At 40.6% G+C, this 13963-nt stretch overlaps 1 protein-coding gene across 1 annotated transcript; it reads left to right on the plus strand.

Moving 5' to 3' along the window:
• Positions 1 to 11677: 11677 nt before the first annotated feature.
• LOC108580992 (nucleolar protein 56-like) lies at positions 11678 to 12438 on the plus strand. The gene has a single exon (XM_021922528.2). It carries the CDS (start codon positions 11818 to 11820, stop codon positions 12340 to 12342), a length of 525 nt encoding a protein of 174 aa, XP_021778220.1. The 5' UTR covers positions 11678 to 11817; the 3' UTR covers positions 12343 to 12438.
• The last annotated feature ends 1525 nt before the right edge of the window (positions 12439 to 13963 follow it).

The raw sequence follows: 13963 nt of genomic DNA on the forward strand, positions 1-13963 counted from the left end.
TACGCAAATGGCACACCTGGTTGTAACCAGTTTTTTGCACCCTATGTAAATTAGACACTGCCTCCCCACCAACTCATCTATAAAACTCCCTGCATTTCACTGTGGATCCAGCAATCCACTTTTCCAGGACCCCTCTCTGTAGCAGAGAGCTATTCACTTTCTTTTGCCAATTAAACTTCCAATCTTTTTTTTTTTTTTTTTTGAGACGGAGTCCCCCTCTGTCGCCCAGGCTGGAGTGCAGTGGTGTGATCTTGGCTCACTGAAACCTCTGCCTCCTGGGTTCAAGTGATTCTCCTGCCTCAGCCTCCCAAGTAGCTGGGATTACAGGGGCCTGCCACTATGGCTGGCTAATTTTTGTATTTTTAGTAGAGATGGGGTTTCACCATGTTGACCAGGCTGTTCTCGAACTCTTGATCTCAGGTGATCTACCTGCCTCAGCCTCCCAGCGTGCTGGGATCACAGGTGTGAGCCGCCACGCCTGGCTTTTTTCTTTTTTTGAGACAGAGTTTAGTTCTTGTAGCCCAGGCTGGAGTGCAATGGTGCGATCTTGGCTCACTGGAACTTCCGCCTCCTGGGTTCAAGCGATTCTCCTGCCTCAACCTCCCAAGTAGCTGGGATTATAGGTGTCTGCCACCACAGCCAGCTAATTTTTGTATTTTTAGAGGAAGCAGGGTTTCCTCTAAACCCTGGTTGGCCAGGCTGGTCTCAAACGCCTGACCTCAGGTCATCCACCCACCATGGCCTCCCAAAGTGCTGGAATTACAGACATGAGCCACCATGCTCGGCCCTAACCTTCCACTGTTAACCTCACTCTTGTGTGTTTGTGTCCTTGATCTTCATGGCTGTGAGACAATGAACCTTGTGTATCACCCCAGACAATGAGGCTGCTTCAGTAATGAGATTTAAATTTTTTTTTTTTTTTTGAGACGGAGTCTCGTTCTGTTGCCCAGTGGTGTAATCTGGAGCTCAGTGGTGTAATCTCGGCTCACTGCAACCTCCACCTCCTGAGTTCAAACGATTCTCTTGCCTCAGCCTCCCAAGTAGCTGAGACTACAGGTGTGTGCCGCCACGTCTGGCTACTTTTTTGTATTTTTAGTAGAGATGGGGTTTTACCACATTAGCCAGGATGGTCTTGATCTCCTGACCTCGTAATCTGCCAGCCTCAGGCTCCCAAAGTGCTGGGAATACAGGTGTGAGCCACCGTGCCTGGCCTAAAAAAAAAAAAAAAAAAAATTAAAGCAGCTTAATGGTTAAAGTCGGCTTAATTAAAAGCTAACATCCAAGATGTATGTGTATATGAGAGCATGTGTGTGTTTGTATTTAAAAGGCCTTCATGTTTGTTTGTTTGTCTGTTTGTTTTTTAGAGACAGAGTTTTGCTCTGTTGCCCAGGTTGGAGTGCAGTGGCACAATCTTGGCTCACTGCAAGCTCCACCTCCCAGGTTCACGCCATTCTCCTGCCTCAGCCTCCCGAGTAGCTGGGACTACAGGAGCCTGCCACTATGCCCGGCTAATTTTTTGTATTTTTAGTAGAGACAGGGTTTCACCATGTTAGCCAGCATGGTCTCGATCTCCTGACCTCATGATCCACCCACCTCGGCCTCCCAAAGTGCTGGAATTACAGGCATGAATCACTGCGCCTGATTGGTTGTTTTTGTTTTTTTTTTTTTTGAGACAGAGTTTTGCTCTTGCCACCCAGGTTGCAGTGCAATGGCGTGATCTCGGCTTGCTGCAACCTCTGCCTCCTGGTTTCAAGTGATTCTCCTGCCTCAGCCTCCCAAGTAACTGGGATAACGAGTGCCCACCACCATGCCTGGCTAATTTTATATATATATATATATATATATTTTTTTTTTGAGACGGAGTCTCGCTGTGTCTCCCAGGCTGGAGTGCAGTGGCGTGATCTCAGCTCACTGCAAGCTCCGCCTCCCAGGTTCACGCCATTCTCCCGCCTCAGCCTCTCAAGTAGCTGGGACTACAGGCACCCGCTACCACACCTGGCTAGTTTTTTGTATTTTTAGTAGAGACGGGGTTTCACCATGTTAGCCAGGATAGAATTGTTTATATTTTTAGTAGAGATGGAGTTTCACCACGTTGTTCAGGCTGGTCTTGAACTCCTGACCTCAGGTGATCCACCTGCCTCAGCCTCCCAAAGTGCTGGGATTACAGGCATGAGCCACCTTGCCCGGCTCTCTCTGTATCTTATGATGTAAATTTTGCTATTTAATTTTCACCTGGGTTATTTCCTTTAATGTGCAAATTTAAGTCTGTTTTGCTTACCAACTGCCTAGGGTTGTGAAGCAGGCTATCAAGAATCTGAAAGTCTAAGATAGGGGGAAAAAAAGAGTTTTTTGAATCTATTAGATGTACCTTGATAGGCATGCCTAATATGTCTATGTATTTATGTGTTGTGTACATAATGTTTCACTACTGAAAATGTATAAAAGAGCTCTAATTAATTGACTTAAAGAAGAGTAAAAGCGCTTGAATTACATGCTTTATCAAGAAAAAAGAAAAGACTAGTCAAATGCTTTTTCAAGTTTACAGAACTTAAGTAAAATCTTTAATAAATAAACTAGCTTTAAGATTATTGGTAAAATAATATTAGAAATGTCTTAAGAATTGCCAGCATACATTTTTGTTTGCATTTCTTAATCAAGCAATTTCATACTTATCCCTGCCAAATACTATAAGTTGTCAAAATTTGTCATAGGGCTTACAAAATTATAAACCCAGCCCAAGACAGAATAAAACTTTGCTTTTATAGTCTTTAATAAATAAGGCATTGATATTGGTTTAATGAAAATAGCTATATCTTGAATTATTTAATAAAATTACCATAACTTCTAATCTTGTGGCTTTAGGCCGTCTAGTCCACAGCTAGTAATGAGGTTTGTTTTGGCAAAGAACTGCTATTTTCTTTGTTTCAAAGCTAAACTATAAGCTAAGTTCCTCCCAAAGTCCAGGAATGAACAGGGACAGTTTGGAGGTTAGAAGCAAGATGGAGTCAGTTAGGTCGAATCATTTCACTGTCTCAGTTATAATTTTGCAGTGGTGGTTCCATAACTTTAAACAATGACTATTGCAGTTTTCATGAACAATATAGGTAAACAATTAGGCTGGGCATGGTGTCTCATACCTGTAATCCCAGCACCCTGGGAGGCCAAGACAGGTGAATCACTTGAGGTCAGGAATTTGAGACCACACTGGCCAACATGGCAAAACTCCACCTCTACTAAAAATACAAAAAAAATTAACCGGGTGTGGCGGCAAATGCCTGTAATCCCGGCTACTTAGGAAGCTGATGCAGAAGAATTGCTTGAACCCAGGAGGCGGAGGTTGCAGTGAGCCAATATCATGTCACTACACTCCAGCGTGGGTGACAAAGCGAGACTCTATCTCAAAAACAAACAAACAAACAGAAAACAATTAAAATAAAATAATTTGGTAATTGTAATGGGATACATACTTGTGGACAAACGTCATAATTTAGAAGCTAAATTATATTAAATTACATAATAGATATGTCATTATTTGGGTATTTTCCAATAAAAATATATTTGTAAGGAGATATTCTTTTTAAAAAAGGGTGTCCTTTTAAAAAATGTGAACAATTTTCATCTAATTCAAGGCTTATTTAAAGGTCATGTGTAAAACAAGGGAAAAGGAACCCAGAAATAAGAGAAATGTAAAATAAATGATAAAAATGAAGTGTTTTTTATTGGTAAGAAAGCTGAAAAAGAAATACTTTCATATGAGAAAGAATCTTGTATGGTAAATTTGGTCCTAGAGTAAAATAACTGGTTGTTTAAGAAAGAAGGACGTGGCCGGGCACAGTGGCTCAAGCCTGTAATCCCAGCACTTTGGGAGGCCAAGACGGGTGGATCACGAGGTCAGGAGATCGAGACCATCCTGGCTAACACAGTGAAACCCCGTCTCTACTAAAAAAAAAAAAATACAAAAAACTAGCCGGGCGAGGTGGCAGGCGCCTGTAGTCCCAGCTACTCCGGAGGCTGAGGCAGGAGAATGGCGTAAACCTGGGAGGCGGAGCTTGCAGTGAGCTGAGATCCGGCCACTGTACTCCAGCCTGGGCGGCAGAGTGAGACTCTGTCTCAAAAAAAAAAAAAAAAAAAGAAGGATGTTCAGGCCAAACCAGAAAGTCCAAGCATGTCGTGAATGGTCCAAGTCACAATGAGAGAATTTATTTTTAAAATCTTTTTTTTTTTTTTTGAGATGGAGTTTTGTTCTTATTGACTAGGCAGGAGCGCAATAGCACAATCTTGGCTCACCACAACCTTTGCATCCTGGGTTCAAGCGATTCTCCTGCCTCAGCTTCCCGAGTAGCTAGGATTACAGACATGTGCCACCATGTCCAGCTAATGTATTTTTAGTAGAGACGGGGTTCCTCCATACTGGTCAGGCTGATCTCGAACTTCTGACCTCAGGTGATCTGCCTGCCTTGGCCTCCCAAAGTGTTGTGATTACAGGTGTGAGCCACCGCACCTGACCTTAAAAAGCTTTTATATGATCAAGTTATCATATTATTGTTAAGTTTTAGTTTGCTTAAGAAAAAAACAGATAAAATTTTTTTTAAAAAATTAAGGTTATTACATCTGTGTGTCTCTCTGTTTCTGCTTTTAAAGTACTGGTGACACTGTGTTACAGGGCTTTGACTCCTAGGTCTAAAAAGGATGCCAAGTCCTGCTGAATTTTAAACACTGACAGCAATTAAAACCCCATCTTCAGTCCCAGTTGAAGATGCCAATCAAAATAAACTGCATTTCTGAGACACAGGGCCAGAAATTAAAGTTATTCAACTCCTCAAGGCCTAGGGACTATTGTGGAAGAGGTAGACATGTGAGATTGTAAAGGCCAATTTTAAGAGATAAAATGAGTTCAGTTTCTCTATAAATTAATCATCAATGTCAAAGGCACACTAATGCAAGACCAGCATATAGGCCCCTGTGTCAGATTAACAAGATTTTCTCGAGGTGTTAACCAGCTCCTGAATAAAGATTATAAAAGTCTTATGGAAGTTATATTTTATGGTAAAGATTAAAATTTTATAGATTGTTCATAAAATTTTGAAAAACAAATTTAATTGGCTTCATGCTGTTTTTATTAGGGCTTATTGTTTGGAAAATTAAGTCTCCTCTCTCAAAGAATGAAGGTTTTACCTTTTTTTTTTTAATCCTTGAGATATTACTTTGGTTAAATGAAATTACTTATTTTATAGTGATCTGTAATGGTACTTTGTGATATCAGGTGTTTTAAACTTTTGATATTGAACAAACTTTCCAAATCAAATTATAAATTATGGCCAGGCATGGTGGCTCACGTCTGTAATCCCAGCACTTTGGGAGGCCAAGGTGGGTGGATCACCTGAGGTCAGGAGTTCGAGACTAGACTGGCCAACATGGTGAAACCTGGTCTCTACTAAAAAAATACAAAAATTAGCTGGGTGTGGTGGCGCATGCCTGTAGTCACAGCTACTCTGGAAGCTGCAGCAAGAGAATTGCTTGAACCTGCTAGGTGGAGGTTGCAGTGAGCCAAGATCATGCCACTGCACTCCAGCCTGGGCAACAGGGCAAGACTCCATATCACAAAAAAAGTAATTATAAATTATATATTTTCTCACCTAATTAATCCTTTAAGATATTAGGTTCCCTAAAGTCCAAAACTGACATATTTTGCTTATTTGGTGTAAAATTGTACAGGAAATATTGTCAGATATAAAATATTGTTTGGTTTTCCTTAGGCTGTATTTGTATAAATATGTTATTAGCATGTGTCCCTAAATTATGGGAAACTCCTATAATTCTGATAGCTTAATGTACATTATCAGCAATAATTATAATTGTTATGTTAAATTATTGTGTGCCACAGAGGTAACAAATTTCCTTGTCTTTGGCTATGATTGCCCTAAAACTTTTTGTCATCTATGAACAATTGTCTTTAGAAGGTGGTTTTATAATCAACTATAAAACTCTAACAGGTGCTTTTGAATGCAGGTTTCTGATAACTTTGGTGATTGTGACATCAGAATAGAGGAATAACTTTCAGGACTCATGGAGAGCTGAAATATTTATGAATATCAAGCAGAAGAGAAATTAACTACATGGACTAAAATAATAGAAGTCTGAAGTGATCTTTTAAACTTTGAAAAATGAAACAAAAGATCAGCAATGTTTTAGCAAGCTATTTACAGCTTTTAATGGTTGAGTAAAATACACTCCTGTGAACACAATTTGGAGCATATTCATTTCTTTCTACCTGATTTCTACAGAATTTAGAAACTATTTGTGAGCATTCTTAACTTATGACAATACAGTTATTTGCATAAGTGCAATAAGAATCTGTTTTCATTTGTAACACGTCACAGTTAAAGAAACTGGTTATTTTACCAAGGCTTTGACTGGAATTGTGTGCTTTCCTTTAAGGAATCAAACTTGATTTATGGAGCCAATAAAAGTCCCTTGGAAATACAGGCCTCACACCTTTGTCAACACAGTCCCTGTACAGGGTTCCCGACCTGTGGTAAGTAAAGAATGCCACTTTCTGACAGGCTCAGGAGCCCTAAGTTTGTCTTAAAACCTCAAGAGGAGAGGAATTCACCTAACTCATAGGTATTTGATGGTACAAATCTATGGCTGGGCTTGGCTTTAAAAACGTCTTATCTGAAATTCCTTCTATGGAACAAAGTTCCATCAAAGCCAATTTAAAAGGCTATGTAAAAAAATAATTGACTGCATTGTATACAAATAATCAGGACAAGTATAATAAAGCAAACCAGTCCTGCCATGATTTGTCTTTAGTAAAAATGGGAAACTGGAGAGAGAAAAAAATATGTTTCAAAAACTACAGTAATCTGTTGTTAGATTCTAGTCTTACCTAATATTTTTCCATTTTTATTATTTCCTACAATTTGGACAAATTTTTCTTGGCTATAAGCCTGCAAAATAATGTTTTCAATTTTTTTCCTTCTTTTTTCCCCATTTTTTATAATTTGGAGTCACCAAAAACTAAGCTGCATTTTCATAAAACCCTGTAAACTGAAGCTAGACAACTTAAACTTCAGAAGAAAATAATAGTAACTTATTTACATACATAAGGCACTTTCATATCTGCCTACTGATGTATGGACTTCAGAGTAATGTGGCCTATATTGATTTTCCAGGATTGTTTCTTTGTTTGTTGTTGTTTTCTTCCTTCCTCCCACTATTTTCTCTTTATAGGACATAAGACTTCACACCCTGCTAAAAATGAACTTTCCTAATAGCTCAGGACCTACCTGTCTAGGAATAAACCATCCTAGCCATGAGAGATCAAACAAAACCTCAAACCAGAGACTCATTTTCTTTTAAAATGCTTTCTAGAAAAGATTTTTAAAAAGAAAAGGGGGGAAATGTAAAAGAAAAATAAATCTCAGGGGCCCCCAAAATCACTAAGCTAAAGGGAAAAGTCAACCTGGGAACTGCTTAGGGCTGTTAAAGCAAACTACATATGACCTGAGAAGGTCTCCATACTTCTATATTGGAGTCCTTCTGCTTGAGCTGTAACTTAGCTTAATAATCAGACAAAATTGAAAACCTTACTTAATAGTATGCACCTGTAACAATAGCTGAGTGTTGGCCAATCTCAGTGGCCATACTTCAACCACTCATAGACTGCTCAGTGTTCAAACTGTGTAAATAAGGCAAATGCAGAGCTGTAACCAGTCTCACTGTTTCTGTGCCTCCCTTCCAATTCCTGTACATCACTTTAACTTTTTGTCTATAAATTTGTTCTGACCATGAGGCACCCCTGGAGTCTCTGTGAATCTGCTGTGATACTGGGGGCTGCCTGATTTGTGAATCCTTCATTGCTCAATTAAACTCCTTTAAATTTAATTTGACTGAAGTTTTTCTTTTATCAGATGGTGCCAGAAGCGGGATCTGAAGTGGAGCTTCTAGTGATCCCCAGGAGCACCAAGTGAACACACAAGGTGACTGCAGGACCCACTTGTGTCCATTGATCTCTCAGAGTGGCTGGGGATCGTGAGTAAGCTTCCTCTTGGATTTCAGAGTTCCACAGATTTGTGTTGTGAGCTCTCCAAGTTTCTTTGAGCAAATATCTGATTCAAACTGGGTTTGGAGTCGCAACAGAAACTGGACTGGGTCCAGGAATGGATTTGATCCAGTAATGAACTGGCTTGGATCCAGTTAGAGGTGTCTTACATCTGAATGGGTCAGAAAGGAACTGGTAGTAAGCAGTAACATTTCAGGGATTATAAAATTTGGCTTTGGAAACTTCACAGGGATTTTTGTGTTCTACCCTTTTGTTTCATTTCTCTTGCATGCTTAGGTAGGAAAAATTATTGGCTAAGTTGATCAAGAGAACCTGAGAGTAAAGCCAATATTTTTGATAAAAATGTGATCCTTAATTTGTGGAAAACTGAGTTCCTTCTAGCTTATACTTTAGGCCTGGGAGGCAGCGAAGTCTTACAGAAACAGCAAAATCTTGCTAAAGATAACTTACAGTGGAACGTTCTGAATGAACAGCAATGCATTTTAAAATGAAGGCTCTTGGCCAGGAGCGGTGGCTCACGTCTGTATTCTCAGCACTTTAGGAGGCTGAGGTGGGCAGATCACCAGGTTAGGAGATCCAGACCATCCTGGCCAACATGGTGAAACCCTGTCTCTACTAAAAATACAAAAATTAGCTGGGCGTGGTGGCATGTGCCTATAATTCCAGCTACTTAGGAGCCTGAGGCAGCAGGATTGCTTGAACCAGGGAGTCGGAGGTTGCGGTGAGCCGAGATCGCAGCCAAGATCACGCCACTGCACTCCAGCTTGGCAACAGAGTGAGATCGTATTTAAAAAAAAAAAAAAAAAAAAAAAGGCTCTCAATAAAGTCCCTTTTGGTTGAGAACAAATTTGGCACCACAGGATGTCAACTGCTATTCCCTTTGGAATAATCTGCCTTGCACTCTTTGCTGACAACTGTAAGTGACAGGATTAGGCATATAGAGGATCGTGGGACAAGGGGAGCTTTTTTCTTCCCCAAAAGGGGAAAGTTGAGAGCTGACGGGACTGCTGGAAAAAAAATAAATCCCTTCATGACAGCAGCTGCAGCCACCTGAGCTTTTCAGTGTGGGTCTTTCTCTGGGCTCCCTGAGTATTTCGCCTTCCCCACCCTGCCATAGACAATGCTTTTTTTTTTTTTTTTTTTCTCTCTCTCTCTCTCAATCTCTCTCTCTTTCTCTCTCCTTTCCTTTTTTTATCTTTTCTGTTACTCAGGACAAACATTTTGCCCAGAGAACACATGTTGAAACTCATAGTCGGAGGTTGGATTAGAGATGAAAGGGCCCATGTGAGCAAATTTAAGCCTTGCCCGTTTGATATTGGGTGCTAAGCAGAGTGACCAATGTCTGTGTTTTATTACATGTATTTTACTCTGGTCAGAATCAAAACAGATAATTTTCCTTTATGATGAAGCTTGGCCCCCAGTGTGATGATGTGCAAGCTGGGTCGCTGGGGCAAAGGAAAGGGAACCCAGAAGCCTGGCATGCTGGTAAAAGGGTAAGAATTTCTTTTTTCTTTTTTCTTTTTTTTTGAGTTGAAGTCTTGCTTTGTCACGAGAGCAGTGGCACGATCTCGGCTCACTGCAACCTCTGCCTCCCAGGTTCAAGTGATTCTCCTGCCTCAGCCGCCTGAGTAGCTGGGAGTAGTACAGGCATGTGCCACCACACCCGGCTAATTTTTGTATTTGTGGTAGAGACGGGGTTTCACTATGTTGGCCAGGCTGGTCTTGAACTCCTGACCTCATGATCTGCCCACCTCAACCTCCCAAAGTGCTGAGATTACAGGCATGAGCTACTGTATCCAGCCAAGGGTAAGAATTTCTTACCAGTCAGATTTCTGGTTTCTCTCTGTGCAAACAGTTGAATGAATGGTAAAAGTCACTGTTTACTCTTCTGTAAAGATGTGATTAATGCAAAAAAAAAAAATTCTGAGGCCAGTCTCAAACTGATGTATTTGTGCTATGAATTTGTTTTTCTGTGTCGAGGGGTACCTTAGGATAAAACATGGGCTTAGGATCCCATAAACTCGCTGCCCAAGATGACCCAGCAAACTGGTTAATAACAAACTTTCCTGCATGTCCCTGAAACAAACAAACAACTGAATGGGGTCTCCATCTTGTTTTATGTCCTTGGGTGCTTGACCTTGTAACCACGTGGCAGTACTTCCTCTTGGTCTCTGCCTTCCAGGGAACAGGGATTTTAGGGTTTATGTTATAGGTTGCTCTAAAAATTATCTTGAGTAGTTAAAAGGTTCTGCAAGCTCAAAATTAACTACTCTAGACTTCTTCGGGGAAGGCTAACAGAGACTACCCTGTGCTGTAGCTCAGTAGCTAGTGTTTTTGGCATTTCACACTGGCAGTGCAGGTTTGATTCCCTGTTTAGGAAGTAAGTCCTTTCTGGTTTAATATCTGCATAACCTTGTCTAGTCTCTTCTCCTCCATGGACTATCTTAAATTGTCCTTTCTCTGGTCAAGTGCAGTGGCTCATGCCTGTAATCCCAGCACTTTGGGAGGCCAAGGTGGGTTGATCATGAGGTCAGGAGTTTGAGACCATCCTGGCCAACATGGTGAAACCTTGTCTCTACTAAAAATACAAAAAGTAGCCGGGTGCGGTGGCTCACGCCTGTAATCCCAGCACTTTGGTAGGCTGAGACGGGTGGATCACAAGGTCAGGAGATCGAGACCATCCTGGCTAACATGGTGAAACCCTGTCTCTACTAAAAATACAAAAAAAATTAGCCGGGCGTGGTAGCGGGCTCCTGTAGTCCCAGCTACTCAGGAGGCTGAGGCAGGAGAATGGCGTGAACCCAGGAGGCGGAGCTTGCAGTGAGCTGAGATCGCACCACTGCACTCCAGCCTGGGTGACAGAGTGAGACTCTGTCTCAAAAAAAAAAAAAAAACAAAAAAACACACAAAAATTAGCTGGGCATGGTGGCACACACCAATAGTCCCAGCTACTCGGGAAGCTGAGGCAGGAGAATCACTTGAATCCAGGAGGCAGAGGTTGCAGTGAGCCAAGAGCGTGCCACTGCACTGCAGCCAAGTGACAGAGCGAGACTCTGCCTCAAACAAATTTTCCTTTCTCTGAGCACTTGGGAGGTTACCTCTGGTAAATTTCAAAAGCCAGAAATATTGGCCATTTAGCCTGGCTAAAATTAGGTAATAGGAAATTTTAAATGGATTTCATTAAAAAGTGCTATGATTAAAAGTCATCTTAATTAAAAGTGGATATTCAACCTCTTTCCTGGCCCTGTTTTTCCAAGGGCTCCACCCTAAAGCCAATAACCAATTAAGAAACTTAAAAACTGGCAAATGAAAAATCTTACAACTACTGTAGTAATCTTCTGTCTGTCTGTCTTTCTGTGTAACTACATATGTGTTGTGTGTAATGTTTATATAAAAGAGCTTTAATTAGTTGGCTTAAACAAAAATAAACTCTTTAAAGCAAAATAGCTAGTCCTGGTGTCTGAGTGATTCCCAGGGCCCAGCAAAGGGACCAAGTCTCCAGAGCCCTGAAGACAAGGGGTAACACACCAAAATATGGACTCATTTTCCACTCCACCTTCATTGGCCGAGCAGCTGCCAAGAACAAAGGCCACATCTCCTAATACCTGGCAAACAAATGCAGTATTGCCTCACGAATTGATTGCTTCTCTGAGGTGCCCACGAGTGTATTTGGGGAGAGGCTTTGAGAACAAGTTGAAGAGCGACTGTCCTTCTATGAGACTGGAGAGATACCATGAAAGAATCTGGATGTCATGAAGGAAGAAATGGTTCAGGCAGAGGAAGCGGCTGCTGAGATGACTAGGAAGCTGGAGAAACAGGAGAAGAAATGCTTAAAGAAGGAAAAGAAACAGCTGGTTGCACTTGCCCTCACATCTTCAGAAAACAGCAGTAGTACTCCAGAGGAGTGTGAGGAGACGAGTGAAAAACCCAAAAAGAAGAAAAAGCAGAAGCCCCAGGAGGTTCCTCATGAGAATGGAATGGAAGACCCATCTATCTCTTTCTCCAAACCCAAGAAAAAGAAATCTTTTTCCAAGGAGGAGTTGATGAGTAGTGATCTTGAAGAGACCGCTGGCAGCACTAGTCTTCCCAAGAGGAAGAAGTCTTCACCCAAGGAGGAAACAGTTAATGACCCCGAAGAGGCAGGCCACAGAAGTGGCTCCAAGAAAAAGAGGAAATTCTCCATAGAGGAGCCAGTCAGCAGTGGGCCTGAAGAGGCAGCTGGCAAGAGCAGCTCCAAGAAGAAGAAAAAGTTCCATAAAGCATCCCAGGAAGATTAGAATGCAAACGGACATTCTCTGGGAGGTGGGGCATACGATAGCCCAAGGTGACATCTCCCAACCTGTGCCCTGTTCCCCAATAAAAACAAATTCACACACACACACACACACACACAAAGCAAAATAAAAACAGTAATGCCTTCTAGTTCATGTAACTTCAGTAATCTTTGGCAAATAAAAATAGTTTTAAAGATTATTGATAAAAACATTTAGTCTAAATTATGCAGGTCAGATATTAGGTTTGCTAAAGGCTTTAAGGTCATAAACTGCTTTGACTTTTGAAAACTGTTCAATTTATTTTGAAGACATTAAATTCTAAATAAGGCATGGGGATGTATGGAATCAGCCATGCCCTCTAGCTATGCAAAGAAGGTTATAAAGAAAAGAGATTTTATATAAAAAAGGATGTTGTGTGGTAAATTCTTGTCCTAAAGTAAAAGGACTGGTTGTTTAAAAGAGGGATGTTTATGGCAAGTCATAAAGTCTAAACATGTTGTACATGGTCTGTGTAAGTCATGAAAGAATTTAAGAAAAGAAATTTATGCCAAAAATGTTGTACAATTTAAAGGTGATTAGGTCTCCTAAATGCTTCATAAAATGCTGCTATGACTCAACTGTACAGCTTGCCTGCTTTACAGCTAGGTAAGGTCTGGGACACATGGAGTTAGACACTGGAAAGAGTCAGACTTTATTTGCATTTCTCTCTGGGTCCTAGGCTCCACACCTAATATGTAATTAAAATCCCTTACTTACCAAGGTTTTCACCAAAAGTAAAAGTCACTAAGAGTTAACATTGTAACATGTAATTGAGACTACTGAAAAAATAAGTGTACATACAAGATGTGTAAGAGAATAAAATGTGTTTTTGCAAGAGATTATAAGAAAGTATGGGAATGTAAATTTTTGCCTAGGTTAGAGAGTTAAAGGATTGTTTTAAGTTACATAAAGCTAAAGGTTTGAACAAGTTGTGAAAGGTTTATAAAAATTAATTATAAGAGATTTTATGTGTGAACATATTGGCTAAAGTTAAACTGGCATTATTTAGTTTTTTCCCCCATAAATTGGACATTGGAATAGAAGCACAACAGAGTTTGCTTAGAACATTGTTCTGCTCTGAGAAAAAAAATATTGTAAAGCATTATAAAATGTTTATATAAATCTTACCTTATGGTCAAACTAATTAAAACTGAATAGATTTATAAAATGTTATTAAAACTAGCTTTAACATTAAAAATACACTAATGGAAACATAAAATTTGATTTTCTACTTTAAAAATGATTTTATGGCCGGTCACGGTGGCTCAAGCCTGTAATCCCAGCACTTTGGGAGGCTGAGATGGGCGGATCACGAGGTCAGGAGATCGAGACCATCCTGGCTAACACGGTGAAACCCCGTCTCTACCAAAAAATACAAAAAACTAGCCAGGTGAGGTGGTGGGCACCTGTAGTCCCAGCTACTCGGGAAGCTGAGGCAGAAGAATGGTGTAAACCCAGGAGGCAGAGCTTGCAGTAAGCTGAGATCCAGCCACTGCACTCCAGCCTGGGTGACAGAGCGAGACTCCATCTCAAAAAAAAAAAAAATGACTTTACGTAATATTAAAAGACAGTGAAAGGTTTTTGT

Source organism: Papio anubis, chromosome 9, assembly GCF_008728515.1.
Source record: "Papio anubis isolate 15944 chromosome 9, Panubis1.0, whole genome shotgun sequence".
Taxonomy (NCBI): Eukaryota; Metazoa; Chordata; class Mammalia; order Primates; family Cercopithecidae; genus Papio; species Papio anubis.